The sequence below is a fragment of the Thermobia domestica genome, chromosome 6 (genome assembly GCF_964235325.1).
Source record: "Thermobia domestica chromosome 6, izTheDome1.hap1.1, whole genome shotgun sequence".
In the NCBI taxonomy this organism is placed as follows: Eukaryota; Metazoa; Arthropoda; class Insecta; order Zygentoma; family Lepismatidae; genus Thermobia; species Thermobia domestica.
The window spans coordinates 6372590-6390960 of NC_137459.1; the positions used below are offsets into that span (position 1 = coordinate 6372590).

The 18371-nt window shown below is 37.0% G+C and overlaps 2 protein-coding genes across 4 annotated transcripts in view; one reads left to right on the plus strand and one right to left on the minus strand.

Annotated features, from left to right (window-relative positions):
• LOC145687831 (ras association domain-containing protein 5-like) overlaps positions 1-18371 on the minus strand; it is a 270682-nt gene that overhangs the window by 68894 nt on the left and 183417 nt on the right. The gene's annotated exons all lie outside the window — the stretch shown is intronic.
• On the plus strand, positions 5597-17386 carry LOC145687627 (uncharacterized). The gene is made up of 3 exons (XM_081761093.1): positions 5597-6232; positions 11889-11940; positions 16844-17386. The coding sequence occupies exons 2-3, from the start codon at positions 11893-11895 to the stop codon at positions 17249-17251; spliced, it is 456 nt and encodes a 151-aa protein (XP_081617219.1). The 5' UTR covers positions 5597-6232; positions 11889-11892; the 3' UTR covers positions 17252-17386.

Genomic DNA, 18371 nt, shown 5'->3' on the forward strand with positions numbered 1-18371 from the left:
TAATGGCTTTGAAAAAACATGTTTGCAGAACAAAACGAAAAGGGCTTCGCCCTATTTCTAATGCTCAAAATTCGATTTTCCATTGTTTACAATGAGAATTTGCGCGCCAAATGCTTTTCCAATGTTAAATCTATAAGGGCATCCCGTTTTTCGGTGATTATTCCTCAATATGTCCGAACGAGACATGCGACCTCTTACGACACTCAGCACACACTCTCAAATCACCATGTTACATTTGGTCAAGAACGGATTGGGCATCTCAAAGGCGTATCCGGACAAACGAACACCGATGTCGATTAAAGAGAAGATTCGCTCCAATAATTTTTAATATTCTAAACTTTTCTGCTTATAATTGTAAAATGTAAGGACACATCCTATTGGACTGCACGACACACCTATTGGAAACCATTGGTTTAGACGGTGTTGAAGAGAGACGGTTGCAATCTTTTCCATTCATGGTAATGCCGGTCAAAATGCTTTTCCATATAGGGTACAGCGGGGTAATTCGAATAGGCGGGGAATTTGAATAATGTTAAGCATTTTGCCAGGTGGAGTGGAAACGCGGCTCGCCATGTTAATGAACCTGTGGTGGATTTGTAGGTGGTGGTTTGCAGAAGTCGCTCTCAGAAATACAAACTATTCCTTCGGTTCTGAAGGCTTATACGATTTTTTGTTTGCTGCAAGGTAAGTACGAATGTGTGTATTTTTAGGTCGTTATAATTTTCAACGTTGTTTCCTTAAGCTTTCCTTATTATTAAGAGGATAAAATGAAACCGCTCTGGATTATAATCGTATCAGTAGCATGTGGGGCATTGTTATACTGTATGCTGGCATCAACTAATCAACAGTTTTCATACCACGTTCTGAATGGAATATTCGTCGATTGCGGGGCAATTTGGATAATTCAAAACGGGGCAATTTGAATAGCAGTGAAATTAGAACTATAGGCCTGCTATTTTATATTTGTTTGTCAAAAGCGAGAGCTTCTAGTGTTAACAAGGAAACTCCGAATTCCTATTTTGACTTACTGGGAAAATTAATGAACGAGTATGATATCCATAAACCATCGTAACCGTATTTATAATATGGACGAAAGTAATCTTCCTCTAAATAACAGACCCCTAAAATTTTTGCTGAAAAGGGTAGAAAAGAGGTGGTAAGTTTAACATCTGTTCAGCGAGGGGAAAATATAACGGTGATAGCATGCTGCTATGTCAGAAGGTCTTTTATACCTCCTGTAGTAATATTCAAAGGCGTACGCCTAAATCCGGACTTTAAAACCCAAAATCTCACTCACAACGTTTGTCCTTAGAGTTCTACCAGTCACGACATCGAAATGCTTTACCTACTTCCACACACAACACCACTCTATCGCTCTAACCACTCTATCGCTCTATCGCTCTGTTTGTAAGACCCTTAAAGTCAATTACCACCAAGAGGCAACTATCTGGATTCACTAAAACCCGAGGTCAGTGATTAGTAAATCTCAGTTCTGCATTTTGTTCACTGAAGCCTAGAAGTGGACAGCTTCTGTTGGATTGGCACTTAATAGGTTTTTATGTACTGGTATCTACCCGTTTAGTTCACAAGCTATTGACGAATTTCGATTCGCCCCTTCGGAAACGTATGGCCTTATTATACATTTTGAGGAGCAGTCTTCTCGGGAAGAAGATCTTAACAACGCGCCTTCTTCTTCCGGTCATGGCTCTCAAAACTTTGTCCCAACGAAGCCTATAGATGAACCCATACAACAAGTGCTTCCCAGCCCAGAGAAAGTTTAAGTGCAGAAGAGACGTCGTGTCGCAGGAAAATCATGCCACTCAACTTCTGAAAATATTCGGGCAATGAGAATAAAACACCTCCGATGAAAGACGCAAGCATCGGGTGCAAAGACACTACAAGAAAGAAGAGTGCTAATACAGAACCTGCCAAGAAAAAAACAAATGAATGCTCGAAAGAAACTGATATCCTCTACCCCTTCCAGTGACGAAAATGTAGGCCTAAGGCTAAAAATGGCTGCAGGCAATGAAAGTCAAACAAGGAATTGCTGTTTTTGCCTTCTTAATTACTATTCAGAACGTTCTGCTAGAAAGGGAGACTGGGTTCGTTGCCAGCGTTGTAAGACATAGTTCTACGAAGTCTGTGTCGGTGCAGAAGGTCGAAAACAGTTTATCTGTTGTTGTTGTCATTAAATACGAATGATGGAAGATGAATTAACCAATTACAGTGTTTTGAACATTTTTTTTTTTAGTGTAGGCCTACATTCAAAAAGATAGCAATAGGCGACGCATATTTACAATTTATGTAGGCCTACTTCTTTTCATTCAAAACTAGCATATTTCAACTACCGTAGAAACTGCAATCTAACTATTAAATAGTTTATACATTATTTCTATAAGACTTGTTTATTTTGTTGGTTATTCATATTACCCCACTCGTTATTCAAATTGCCCCTCACATTTACGTTTTTCAAAATTTCGGCGGGGAAATTGAATACCCAAATTTCACAATGATGTATCTCAGATACTATCTTAAGAAAAATTGTTAAGTAATAGAAAGGTTCAAAGTTTTTGTTCACAATTTTATATTTAAATACCAATTACAGTTTCCGAGATATATGAGAAAATGTCTGAAATTATTCAAATTACCCCGCTGTACCCTATTACAATGGTAATAGCAGGAACGGGTTAAGGTCGGAGCCAATGGAGCACAGTCTCCAGGGCCCCCAGGCTCAGGGGGCTCCCAAAAATCTCTCTCTTTAATACTAAAATATAGCAATCAATTTATCATATTATAGGCTTTAGATCCATGCTAATTTTTAAGTCTTTTTCCACCATCGTCTTCACGATTCTTATTTTGTGAGGGAGTGAGCTATTTTGGGCCTCTATTAAAAACCAAATTATTAGCTTGTGACAATTCCTTGAAAATATCTCTGTCATTATTTAAAGCAAATCTAGGAGGTTTTCCAAATCTCCTTTACCCTATTAGTGTTTTTACAAGGACTGATGACCATTTGGCTTGTATTTTGCATTTATGTGTTACACTGCAGTATATGGACATTTAACTGTTAATAATGAATGTAATTAAACTAATTATTGTAAACTTGAAGCACATTAAAATATTACAACATAGTTTTCGGTATTTTGATAAGCTTTATGAGGCTGTGGAAGGCAGCAAAGAAAGTTTATGCGCTTGAATTATTCATAACATAGGGCCCCTTGAAATAGTCGGCTCCAGGGCCCCAAAAGCCTTAATCCGCCCCTGGGTAATAGTGACATTTTTTTAGATAGAAAAATGATACTGATAGATCTCAATACGCACATATTTTTTTAAAAGTTCTTCTTGTTGTACTCTTTCGTCTACTAAAACCATTTTTGAAAGCACTAATCCTACATATTAAGTACAGTAAGGGTAATCAAGAACTTTATTTGGTACTTCCAATGATACATTCGATCTATGCATTCAGAAGGTGCCTGCAGACATGCTTTTAGAAATGGTTTAAGCGGATAGAAAAGTATATTAACTGCAACGAGAAAAAACATGGTAAAAATATAATGTGCATACTGAGCTTTATCCAATATTATTTTTGCCTATATAAAATCTTTCCAAGTTCATACCTAACATTAATTATCCACGGCTATTTGAGGTAGTATAACCAAATTGTGCACACTGCTAACGGTATTATAGTTATGAAGAGTCATATCCTTGAGGAATAATACCCAAAGAACTACTGTTGTATCAATGATATTAACAGTCGATTTTTTTCAAAATTATTTGAGCAACATTCACCAAATTTGGTACTTTGGAACTAGTCATAGCTTCGGTCGCTCAGCTCAATTTTGAGTCAGAAATATTATTTAAGAATGTTTTAGATACAGCTGCGACGCCATTTTATACTGAGAATACTTAATGGTGAACTTAGGAATGTCTTTCAGAGTTCATTATAAGAGAAATGTCACACAATTCTATTGGTACACAGAGAAAAATCCGTTCTCCGGACAGCGGTATATTGTACCGGACAGCGGTATACGGTATCCTCTTGCTTACTATAGTAATCAGTACCGAGCATACGTTATCCGTATGCTACATAAGCACTGCCCTTAGATGTTACACCATGCCGTTGCAAAATGATGACATCTAACAGTTTTCCGTATATCACATACATATACAGTACTTATGTTACCTCCGTCAGCTATATGTTATATATATGTCCATTTGTATGTGAGATCCTGACCGCCTACATTGTTTCATACAGAAAGTGCATATAAACGGAACACTTATACAGAAAGTGTTATAAAACATGCGTTTTCAGTTATACGTCTGCTGTACGTTAAGTCCAAAAACTACAGGAATTACGCATGTGACCTATCTTTTTAAGTACGCCACCTACATTTTTTCTCAGTGTATGACTGGGGTTGTCTTGGGAGGGATTAGTCAAAATAGATTCTTCGGGGTTACGGGGGTTAACCCAATTGCAAAGTTGGAACGTTAATCATTCTACACCAACTTTTGTGAAAACATTCTACGTTGATTAGATTTTAAAAAGAAATACGTAGTTACGGTCGTAATATGATTCGGAGCTCATGTTAGCAGTAGGTTTTGCCTTGATAACCTCGGTATTTCGTAAGTACATAAAACACAAATACTCGAACTCAAAAGGTTGGATCGTTGATTGATTTGTATCTACATTCCCTGTCAGCAGGGAGGTGACACAGGAGGTCATCTGAACCACTGCACTGGGTTTGAAGCTCTCCCACAGAGAATCAAAACCCAGCATCTCTGCACATAAAGCCACACGCTGGCCACTGAATTAGCGGGGACGTTAAGAATTAAATGGTCTAGGCTTTTACATTTTTCTTTTTGAATCTTGGTACGTATCTATCTACCTGAATTTTACTTGATAGAGCTTTAAAATGAAAATTCAAAACTTTCGTACGGCACTTTCGATTTCTATCTGTGTTTGATAGCTTCAACAGAATTGAGAAACGTTTTCCCAGAACTTACTGTCTTAGAAAAGTTATTTTTTAAAAATTAATTTCTTTAAGATTAGGAATTAGATTTCTGGGCTTTCGACATTCATGGCCATGTTAACCCGTCACGTATGAGGTAGAGACCTGCACGGGCCGAGCTTGGACGGGCCGACTATATTATTTCTTTGGGCCGGGCTGGGGCCAATTAATTGCAATTCTTTAATAATTATTGACATTCGTTAAACGATAATTAGAATAAAGACAAACGTTGAAGAAGTGTGCCCGTGAAAAATGTTACAAAATGAAACTTCGAAAATTTATCGGGCCCGGGCCGGGTTTGGGCCAAGAATTAAAAAAAAACTTATCGGGCCGGGCCGGACTCGGGCCGAAAATCTCCAAAACTTTTCGGGCCCGGGCTGGGCCGAGCCTACGTACATTTGGGCTGGATTAGGACGTGAAGGTCTCTAGTATGAGGGATGACGTCCCTCGGCGAGCACACACTATCCGAGGAAAGGGAAGGAAGAAAGCGACTTGGTACCATCGTGGCATTTGGCTGGTGGGAATAAGGAACACCCAGGAAAACCTCATTCAGGATGGCTGGCCCGGAAAAGCTTTTTACACTTTTTTCGGCCGAGTAACCCCACTGGGAATCAAAGCAAAGGCGAAAGTGTTAGTGACTACGTATGAATGTTGTTTACAGGATGATATGAATATTTTTTTTTTTAATAAAAGTTGTTTTTGTCATGTTTATAATATGTTGAAAGTTGTAATTCACCTTCTAATGTCCTCTTGCAAAATAGTTTTCTTTCGTCTCTTCTAACATTCTTTTTTTCATAAAGTAAGTTTTGCAAAAACAGTTCTCAATTCTCATCGCAGAAAAAAAAAAGTTTTCCTTTTTGGTCATTTTGGGGAAAACAAACTGAAGCTATAACAACATAACTTCAGTTTTTTTAAATGAATATTCATATTTTATTTATAACGGTATTTAATCATTTGTTTTTGAAAAGTGCTGTAATTCTAACACACATAACACAACCAGTAATTTAATAATGTTTTTCCATATTTTTTAGGTTGAAACACGACTTCGCTACAGATGAGGAGCCCCCACTGATTGAGCTGACTACACAAGTTGAATGACCAGTGTGGGTCAACCTGATAACACTAGCTGAGTCTCCTACTTGCAACATGTCTAAACTGTGTTACTGTACCCACGCAGAACGTTTCCCTTGTGTACGCGAGACGTGTTGGTTCTGACAACTCAGGTAAGTCTTTGTATTACAAATCACTCACGTTTCACAATCCTATAAAAAACGCCGACTAACAACAGAGAACAGTTTGGTGGGAAAAGGTTTAATACGGCAATTCTTTAATAGGATCTGATTGGAGAATATCTGTCTTTTTCTTTTTTTCTTTTTTTTCTTTCTTTCTTTCTTTTCTTTTTCTTTTTTTTTTTTGTCTAGAACCCATACTACTCTCAATATCTATTGCGTTGTCTCTAAAATGAGCATTCGCAGATGGCCCATTTTCCTGCTCAATTCTTTGGACGAAGAGAGATTCAAACCCCTGTCATCCAACATCCTGCGCCAAAGCTGAGACAACTGAAGCAGGCAAAGTGCCAGAGGGAACTGAGATTTAGGCTACAACTCTCCTCCGAAGGATTCCAAATCGTATGTCTCTTTGATGCTTCTGAAAAGATATTTTCTCTAGGATGCTGTAGTCATCGGCAATTTCTCCCTCTCGTACTATGATTACCTCTTTTATTTGTAAAGGGAATCTCCAGAGAACATTTACGTTAATCACATCGGAACGATTGTCTGCTACGATTATTAACGATTGTTGAGGCGTGGTGAGGTATTGGAACTACAACAATCGGCCCCAGTGCAGTCGTCTAGTTGTGACAATTGCTATAGTAGTCGACAATAATGAAAGAGTCAATTTAGCAACTTTGTCTTATAATTTTCTTCAGTCCATACCAGCGGTTCTCAACCTAATTCCTACCACGACTCACATCTTATCACATCCTCTTGTCAGCGACCCCCTTATAATTTCTGGTTTTTACTGTAATAAGCTTGTATGGGATTTTTAACCCTTTCGGCCCTGGTGGTTACATATGTGTACATTATACTTCAAGCTTAATATAATTACTCTGGAAGATTCAAAATGGCTATTTTTAAGTCTTTGCATTCTTTGAAATTATCTGAATCATTTTCTGCTATTTCTGTAGCCTTACATCTATTGCTAGGAAGCTACGTACGATAATTGTAGGCGCTACCACGATAGACGAAGTTCAGTCTATTTTCAGTTAAATAATAATTTGTAGTAAGTAATTTTTCTGCTCTTAGTGATGCATTTCGAGTCTCTAAATTACGTAGAATACAATGTTTTCGATTAACGCAACTTTGTATTTTCATACATGTTTCAACCGTACTGTACACATTTGTACGTGTCATAACTATGTAAATATGACACCGCAATCAAAATGGCGATTATATTTCATTTGCTAAGTCAAAAAGCATAATAGTGCAAAACAAAAATAAAAATCGATGACTAAACAAAAGAAAAAATCAGGGCTGAAAGGGTTAATATACCTATTACGGAGATCTCACGATATCCATCTATTTCTATAATAGTAAAATCTTTTTTTTTTTTTTTTTTTTTTTTTTTGCATATAGTGGATACAGTAACTTACCTAAACGCGAATGGATTGAAACCAAATTTGGTCAGTTCATTCATATTACAAATATCGAATCCGATGCGTCATACTGTTTCGAAATGGAGGCGGTTTTAAAATTTTATAACTTCAAAACTCCCTTAATTTTGTTTCACCTCACCAAAAACTGCTAAAATCAACTTGTTTACATTTAAAATTTAGAAAAAAAAATAAAATAAAATAAAATCCCACACCAAAAATATACCTTCATTGTGGCCAGTTTGCTGAAAAAAAAAAGACTATTCGCTTACACACACACACATACGTGTACAGTTCTGCAAAGAATAACAAAGGATCCTAAACAAAAGAAATCCCTTTTATTGCCGACAGAATAATTTGTCCATTGTTGATTTATCAACAAACACATCACAGCTGTTGCGGATTAGTTTTTTCAATTTTAATTGTATTTCAATATGCAGATTTTGTTGCATTTGTGTTTTTCTGGTATTTCAATGTGCAGTTCTCATTAGTTTCATATCGTACCTCTTTCATTTAAATTGGTTTCTAAACAACTCTTCGCCTGTTGTAAATGTTCAGTACACCTATTTGTTGTTGTTCTTAATGGTATGTATAAAAATAAAAATATGCCTATCAGAAAAAAATCAAAATAACATTTAAAAATATTTTCCTGTATTAGATTCTAATTACATTGATCTCTTCCGCTTATCTTCGCTATCCCCCTGAAACACTGTCGCGAACCCAGGTTAAGAATCCCTGGTTTACACGGTACAATCTTTGACTACTTTTTATGTTCTCCTCACATACTACCATGAGATGCGCTTTCAGTTTGGAAAACAATGCTCTATAAAATTGCAAATAAAATATAACTGTATATAGTATCAACTTCTAAAATTCAATGTTTTTATAAATGTATCCTAAATTTCAAAATGTAATATCTAAGAAACATTAGAACAACGTTTCCCAACCTTTTTCAACTTGCGGCACACTACAGGTGTAACTTGAATTCTCGCGGCACACCCATATTATATATATATATATATATATATATATATATATAATTACCATGGTATTTTAATGTGATTACTAATTTCCTTCTTACAGAGAAGAAAGCTTGATCACTGATTTTCCCCCGTGCTAAATCATTATACTTATTTTTCATTCTAATTTTAAAATAGAAAACAATAGCAATGAAATATAGGACTCGGGTTTTTAAAAATCCACTTTCTCTTTCGAAAACTGTATCTAACCTCTAACTAAAAGGGAAGATCACTAAATAACGACAAATAAAAAAATCTCCTATACTTTTAAAACACAAATGTAGGTAATTTGTATGCATGCTTGCTTTGTTGAATTTATTGAATGATATGTTAAAATTTCAAGTTACGAAATAGTCTGCAACAATAAAGAAGTAATAATGGTCATGACAATGATAAATACGTTTTTCAACATTAAAAATGTACAGAAAAGTAACACAGTATGAAATTTAAAATTGTAGATTTATAGTAGAGGTTCATAGTAATGTGAAATATAAATATACATTTTCCCCTGTCTTGCAATTTGGTTCGTATAGAATTAATAATTTGTTTCGATTTTGTCGCGGCACACCAGCGGCCCATTCGCGGCACACCAGTGTGCCGCGGCACACCGGTTGGGAAACGCTGCATTAGAACATGACTGCACATACGAAACAGTACTTATACATGTCCTAATAACTGGTAACTGTTCTGAAGGAAAATTGCTCTGGAGAATTCAGAACAGCTACAATTCTGCCATTTGTTCGGAGACATTTTTGTTGCCCGGACAATCATGCAAACAATTTTTATTCAAACTTAGTTTTAAAATAGTTGAAAAACGAAAGGTAAATTCAAAGTTTGTAACATATAATCCATAGATTTTATGGATTTTATGTCACTGGTTATTAAATATTTATAGAAAAGGTGTCTCTAGGAATAATTTATATTATTTTGTACCGAAAAAGCTTTTTCGTTCTTGCCTATTATTTTCTTTTTGTTGGTTATGCCCTCTGGTGGGACGTACTAGCACGACGGATGAGCTATCTCTATAGGTGGCCATAGTTGTGCTGGAACGTCCGAGGGAGGAAGTATAATGGTTGTTTCGCTACTATTATCATAATTTGTGATCGAGTTCTTGTATCAAAGTTATTCTATATACATAATCTACGAGTGATATTCGAAGTATAATTCTGTTAAAGTTTAAAATTCGAATGTAATCATGAAGTTTAAAGTGGAGTGCTGTAACCTCATGTCGGCTAGTTGTTCTATTCGATAGCACGGATTGGCTTAATAAGGCAGCGAGGTACGTAAGTTTCATGCTTTTTCTTCCTTCATTATATTATTCTTGCATTTAAAGGGCCGTTTGCCATTTTGTTAGTTTTGGGCACTTTGCCTATAACTTTTCTACCTTTTTTCTAAATTGAATTAGATTCCTGCGTTATTACCAATCGGTGTGACTAATTAGAACAAGTTAGCTGGTACTGAGGCAAATAGTTTACGCTGCTAATTGGATAATAGTCTAAGATTGAATCTATTGCAATTCTCTTTCCACTATTACGAAGACCATAATGCAATACTGATTGTTGAATTGTTAAATATATGTTGATTATTGGGTTCTTGAAAGTTTAAATATACTGTTTGAATTTCTAAAGGAGATCGGTTGTAAGAATATTATTTTATGAACTCAAATCCTACTACTACTATTCAGAGATTTATTTTCATAGTATTGCTTGTTAGTAGCGATAATAGATTACGTATCCTTTCTATATTTCAATGTGGAATTACGAAACCACTAAAATTAATATCGGGGGAACCGATCGATGTGTTCTCCTCTCCCACCCATACGTACGCTAATTTTCGAATCTCAGGTTATATATAATTTAATTGAAAATACTAAGATACCGAAATTAGCGTAATATAAGTATTGTTACAAGTTCTATTCACAACAATAGATAAAACAGAATTGCAGTATCAATAATGTATAGTATAAGGCTACATGAACAATTGACATAAAATCACAGCTTGAAATTTCTCGAGGCAATCGCACCGCCCCCCCCCCCCCCAGAAGCGGGAACTTTCTTATTTTATATATAAATAAAACCCATCCCAGAGTTTAGGGCTCTTAAAAGTAGCTCAAAGTAGCAGAACTACAACGCTCCCCCCCCCACAAGCCCGTCCTGTATCCGCCCTGGCCACAAAAGACATTCATAACTCAATAAATACGTGTGTACCGGAATACACATAAGAAACGTTAGACAGTACTATTGCCTCCTGTATTTTGGGGAAGTTACTTTTAATAGGTAATTTTCCTTTCTTTCCCTCTCGGGATCACCGATCTTCCACAACATAGCAACAAGAATAAAAGATGTCTGCTAGGAATTGTAATAAAAATGATCGCGATTACTGTCAAATGTTGAGATGCTCAACATACAGAGGTAGAATTACCATTAACATTGTAGAAACAGCATTGCCTCAATGGGATCAAGTTTCAACATAGAAGGTAGCCAGTTTGCGGAATAATAAGTGAAGCATGTCCTGTGGGGAAACTGAGATTCAGTAAAAATGAGACCAAATTAGGCAGGTTGTCAAGTTTGAGAGATGTGGACATGTCAACAAATTTTAGTGTATATGAAAGACATATATGCATACATAGGCGCGTATAACTGGCAAGGTGGGGCTGTGGCGCCCTTCTTAGAATTCAAGTGAGTCAGTAGTTTGAATTATGTTTCAGAGTACGAACAATATTTTCTAAAATTTCATTCTCCAATATATATATATATATATATATATATATATATATATATATATATATATATATATATATAATTTCCTTACTTTTACAACTTTTTTTTTCTCTTGTAAAAATATTTCTTCTTTGATACTTGCTGGGCAGCAAAATACAAAAGTATTTACCTTTTCATTGAAGACTATGCCGTGATTTCTGGCACAAACAAATCTCTGCCAATCAAGCCCTGTGCAACCATTTTCCATGTTGTTTCCTTTCTCCAATCCCGAGCTGAGGAAAGATTGAAGAACTACCAACTTTCTACCCTTCTGCAAAAAAATCATTCGGACCCTCATGAATGCATTTATATACGAATTTTGGGTTGAGGGAGAATTTTCATAATCTTGGTCGTTGAACATTATGATTAGTTAAATATTAGCAATGTTAGATCTTAAAATTGGAGTACTTTTACTAATTTGTAAAATTATTATAACTCTCTTTCCTTTCAGAAAAATGAATTATCTATTATTACTCTGCATAGTTCCAGTGGCTGTCTCTGAGGTAAGTGTACCTTTAGTCAATTTTTCAATTTCTCAATTTGCATTCGCCGCACGATAGACACCATAGTTTTTTTCATTATTATTGAAAAGAAATTCTGCAATTCTTCTCATATGTCTTTTCAAAAACCGATTCCCAAACAACTTTATAAAAGTTATCTAATCATCAATGCAGAACACTAATACCTGCAATTAAAAAAAGTCAAGATTATAATGATTTTCTGAATCATTAATTCTATATTTCTCTCAATCATTGAAGGAAAATATAAAAACCCAAATAAGCTATTAGTCTACAATAATTCTGAACATAAAAAGAAAAAAATAAAACTATATAATAAAAAGAAAAGAAACAAGATGGAGAAATAAGATTGAACCTATATTTGCAAAATGTCTAGAGCATGGAAAGACAGTATGACGATTAGCGACATATTATGACCACCCACCACGTCTCTGAAGACTCAACAGAGCTAGAAAGGTACAATTCAGCAGCAGCTGAGTATTGACATGAAATGACTGTGCATGGACAGTCAAACAATTCCTCATTGTCGAATGTGTCAGCAATTCCAGCAGACTTCAGCATTTAATCATGAAACAATTGTGATATGTCACGACTAGGGTTTATCCTTCCGCGGTATTGATGGTCGTGTTGGACGGAAAACAGCCACGGTGATTCCAATATGGAATCGAAGATACCAAGAAGGCAATACAGTACAATGAGCAGTACCCCAAAAGTGAGGTTATATCATAGACCGAGCGGACAACTTTCTTATGTGTATGACCGGCAGATCGGAAAGCCACTTTTCAAGCATTGTCACGCGAATTCCTGGTTATTACACAACGATCAATATTGCCACAAACAGTTCGATATCGTCTGGTGGGTGGTCTTGGGTTCGATTCCCTCTGACGACACTCACTCGAAAAGGTATAATAAAAGGTAAAGTTTCTTCAGGTCAGCCATTCTGGGTGAGATTTTCCCTATGTTTTCCCCATTCCCACCAAGCAAATACCGGGATAGTACCTAACATAATGGTCCCAGGCCGCTTCCTTCCTTTCCCAATCCTTTCTTCCTTCCCACTTCCGCGGATAGTGTGATCGACGGGCTAAAATGATCCTAATGCCAAAAGCCCAGAATGATAATTTCTAATTTCGTCATCTGGCGGAACGGAATAAATCTTAACGGCTCTAATTGTTTTGGCTTACTTTGACTGCTCAACATAGGCGAGTGGGTTTGATGTTCCCGTTAACATCCCTCGAGGAAATCCAAGTGGCATGACAACCTCTTCTTGCACGAATTCTGATTCTGCCTGCAACATCAAGATGGCCACATTCACATATAGCCATACTGTAGACAGTGTCTGGATAATGACTGTATTTTGCATCGCTACATCGATTCGGCACCGGTGTTATGGTATGGAATGTTATTAGATACCATCTAATATCCATTGACGGGTCTTTGAGCAGAAAATGGCATACCGTGAACTACTGATCCCAGTTGTAGTCTCTTTATTGAAGGACCTACACACAGACATTTTCCAGCGGAACAATACACAAGCACTTGTTGCAATAAACGCTCTTGGATGGACATATTGTTCCACTATTTTCTTGGTCAATGCGTTTACTTGATATCTTGTCAATTGAACACGTCTACCCGCTATACAATGCCTTACATACCAATGACCTCCCCAAATTACTGTTAGCAACCACTGTGAAGGCGTCCATGGTGCAGAGCTTACTATGTTCTAGGAGAACATCCAAGATTTCGTCCTCCTTTACACCTCGTGGTGTTGTAACCGTTCTGGACGCCCATGGTGTACTCTCGTATTACTGACCCCTGAACTTCGTACTAGGCCCTCGTGAGACTATCACATATTGCAGAGAATGGTAAGTAATAATTTTGCACTCTACTCCTTTTCATCTTGGTGTTACACTTTTAATATCCAGCAATATACTTCTGGTTATATGCTTGGAAATACACTAAATTGCTTTAAAATAATAACGATTGAAATTTTTAAGTTTTGAATGGATAGCAAAATCCACTTTTTCTTTAAACCTAAGTATTTTTCTGCACCCAGACGCAATATATGAGGTATCTTCTACAACCATTCGTTAGAATCAAACATAAAATGGTGTCTTGTCTCCATACACTTTATAGTATCCTGAGCTATTTAGTGCCTAAGCGGTTAGCGTACGCGCCTTTGGCGTGGGAGACCAGGGTTCGATTCAACTTAATACTATAAATGGTTAATACTAATTATCTCAATCTTAAAACTTGCCTTATCCTAAACTGAAAACGTACGATATATCTATAGTGTTTCAATTACTTTTCAGTTCTCCATCTAAGGATGAGATTCAATTAACTCAATCCTGACCAAATGTTTTGTTATAGATCATTATCATCATAGGTATTCTGCCATTATCGGCAGGTCACTTGTTGCAACGGAGAATCTCCTATGCTCCACAGTCTTCCACTAACCTCTTCACCTTCACGTACGATTTTTCTGTTTTGATATCGTCCATTAATTGTAGTCTTCTTCGCCCACTTCGTCTCTCTTCTGCCACCATACCCTCTAGCACGTCCCTCATGATACAGTTCCTTCTTAGCCAATGTTCCAACCACTTTCTCTCCCTCTTCTTAAAAATATCTAAAATTGTTCTTTTCCCTCCCACCGTTTATAAGATCTTCTCATTCGTTTTTAGGTCGAATCAACTAATTCTCTCCATTCTTCTTCACACCAACATTTTGGAAACTTGCAATTGTTTTTCATCATTTTTTGCGTAATGTCCATGTTTTTGCCTCATACAGTACAATAATCCACACAAAGCATTTTATGAGTCTTTTTTTTTCAACTCTTTATTCAAGGTCGCACAAAAACAGACCTTTCTTCCTCCTAAAGGCTTCTTTCGCCATTCCTATGCTCGCTTTTATTTCAGGTTCGCACTTTATGTCATTAGTAAGAATACTACCCAGATATCGAAAACTATTCACTTGTTGTATTTTCTCTCCTCCCACTTTTATATCTGACATAGACTTCTTCGTTCCAATCACCACGGCTTTTGTCTTTCTCACATTTATTTTCATCCCTTATTCTTCACAGCCCTTCCACAAGTTTTTTAACATCTTATTGATTTTCTCTTCAGATTCTGCAAAAAGTGGCATATCATCTGGAAACCCTATACACTTAGTGTAAAAAAAAAAAAAAAAAAATGTGAATAAGGCGAGATTTCCATTTGAATGGACTCATATTCTAAATACTTCCCCCCATTCGTGCATTCTTTCCACAATCGTCCTTCTCATGTACTAATTCATTGGTAAGTCCCCCCTGTTGGTCTAATAGCTAGCGCGTGCGCCGTAGGGACATGGGGCCCCTCGGCCAAAATCTCTCGGATCAAAAGCAGGGTGTGTTACGGCGCGGTTTCGTGGTGAAGAAGGAAGCCATTTGCCCATTTAATCGTTGGTTGAAATGCTTTTTTACGAATCCATATGACATGATTAGTTCTTCAAAAGCTCTCGTACACTCATTCGCCTGTTTGAACAAAATCATTTGTGCTACTTTTTGCACGTACTCATCTGTTTTTGACGTCCAAGGAAGTCTCGATCGTTGCTTGTTTTCAACCGACTCCTTGCCGATTTTGAATCGCTCATACCACTTGTAAACAGTCTTCAATGGCACCGTTTCGTCGCCATACACTGATTGACATTTCGTGAGCTTCTTTGGCACTTTTCTGCAGCTTAGAACAAAACTTAATGTCGGCGCGCGATAGACACTCTTAACATGTCCTTACTCTTCTGCCTATGGAAACCAACTAACATGTCACAACTCGTTCAAACTTGACACCGACTGTACCAAAGGTTTTGGCCACCGGGCTTAGCAGTTGAAATGGATTCAACATCGATAGATGGCGCTGTGTAGCTGCGTTCACCGTACTTTTTGATCACACCTTGTATACTGTGTAGATCGACATTTCGTACAACCTCGGCGCTGAAAAACGACACTAAATTCCAACGAATTGACTGATAACAAAGATTTAGAATTTCTATTGATTTCTCTGTGGCTTTAGGACAAGACATGCCTTTCAGAACAACGAGGAACTAGTTTTTAATCCCCAGCCCACTAGAACGCGGTCCGGGTTGAAGAGCATTGAACGAGTAACTGTACTTTATATTGCATGTCTCGTATATTCTCTAGAATGCTAAAAAAGAAGATGAAATCTTTAAGTTTTACTTCACATGTTTATGCCGGCTAGGCTAAAGGAGATGGTGAGGGTGAGAAATGAATGAAATGGTGGAATGAAGAAAGTGGGAGGAAACGGAAGAACCTCGAGAAAATCCACACACATGGTGTTTGTCCACCACAAAGTTCACTTGGCGCGAGCTGGGATCAAACCAATAGCCCCAGGTACCAGAGATGAATGTTCTACTACTGAGCCACCGCGGCCCAGGATGCTAAAAAGAACGTTACTCTTTAAGAAACAAGCACAAGTTTTTAACATTTTAAGGTTATGTCCTATAAACAAAAGAAGACGGATGAACATTGTTACGAATAGTAATTAAGTAAATGGAATCTTTGAGTTTAACGCCCCACGATTATGCCCTTTAGATTAACGGAGACGATGTTTACGGCAAGTGAATGATGATGGAAGAATTAGTAGAATGAGAGTGTGGAAGGAAACGGGAGTACCCTGAGAAAACCCAGGGACATGATGTTGTCCGCCACAAACTTGCTTGTTCGAACCAGAGACCCTCCGCACCAGAGGTAAGCACCGTGTTTCCTCAGTAATTAAGTAAGACGATACCAGGAAGCAAGTATTTATCCTGAAATACTTTGCATGTCCAAGAATCGAACCTGCGATCACACTTGAACATTCACCTTTAATTAGCCTTTTTTGATTTTCTTCTCTCTTTGCAGGCTTCTTCTGGCACTCTGTTCGATTTGGCGGACAAAGGGGAACTTCCATTTCGAGAAAACAACGACCTATCTCGAAGATCAACCAGGACTTTACACAATCGATTCTATTTACTGGATAGGACGATCGAAATTCTAGCTGATTTCAAGAGAGAAATGGATCGTAGAAAGAGGTCTCCAAATTCGGAGGCGTCTTCACCGACTGAGGAAGAATCTACCTCTGGATCTGGTCCGGTCCAAAAGATGATGGACTTGTTTAGTTCATCTAGTTTAGATGAAGTGACAAGTACGCTAAAAGAAGTGTGGCCCTACATTGGCCCCACGGTGATTACGGTAGCAAAGATTCTAATTTCAAGTTCAGGACATCCAATGGCTGCCGCGGCAGTTGGAGCGTTAAATTACTTTCAATAATGATCAGAGTAACAATGATGCTTTTTTGACGCAATTATGTAGGTACAGCATTTAAGTGACAGAAGTGAAATAACTTGGATTTAAAAAATAACAATAATGTACTTTGAGAAGAAATACCTGTGAATGTGTAATTGAATAAATGTATTTTTTAAAGTATAAACGTGTTTTATTTAAACTAGTTCTTGCACCCAAAAATTCAGTCCATTGTACACAACAGATTAAAAGCGTGCTTGATCAAAAGTTCTAATTGTTTTCATTTAGCAAACATTTTGAGTTTGTCCACGCACCAACTTGTGGTTACACGAATACTAATGTTCAAATCTAAATATTATTTTGAAACATTCCGTATGTGAAATACTAGTAAATATAGTCTCTCTCTCTCGCTCTCCCTTTGCCTGTGTGTACGGTGACGACATTTGAACATTATGATGATATATATACAGGGTGCGGAAAGAAGTCCCAGAACGGTCCAATTTCTCGCAAAATATACAGAACAGCAAAACAAACAAGAGCACGTGTTAAATGATTTTGAAAAAGTATCCAATGATACCAAACGCAACCCCCTTTCCCCCCCCCCACCTTGGGGGATACGGGAAATAACTTTTAAAATGTTAAATGGGAACCCCCATTTCTTATTGCACATTTGCATTCTCCAGAAAAAAAGGAACAGTGATTTGACCCTGAATTGAAAACAGTGCCTTCACGGATGGCGCTTGAATCGACACACCAAAAAGGAGGTACCAAAACGTTATGAAAATGTGAAATGTCAGTCCCATATTCTGTAGCCATGCGGTTAGCGTAGTGGACTGTCGAATCAGATGTCCTGAGTTCGATTCCCGCGCAGCGTAACATCTTTATATGTATTTTGTACGCAAATACTGAATCCATGCATTTTAATTTCAATAAAAATAATGTATTTGTCCATATTTATTAATTTGAAAGAAAATGCAAATGGTGACATGAAATTGTTTATTTTCGCTGTAAACAACCCTATAAACTCTAACCCTAATAACCCTATTACTAAGAATAAAGATATTTGCGAAATAATTATCGAAATTTGTATGTTATGTAACGAATAAAATACTAATTGAAGTTATAAAGTATGGAATTTATTTGGGGT

Bases quoted from the DNA above. Each gene is read 5' to 3' on its own strand.
- LOC145687627 (XM_081761093.1), top strand. From the start codon at position 11,893: ATGAATTATCTATTATTACTCTGCATAGTTCCAGTGGCTGTCTCTGAG. The intron at 11,941-16,843 runs GTAAGTGTACCT...CTCTCTTTGCAG, and splicing joins TTCCAGTGGCTGTCTCTGAG to GCTTCTTCTGGCACTCTGTT.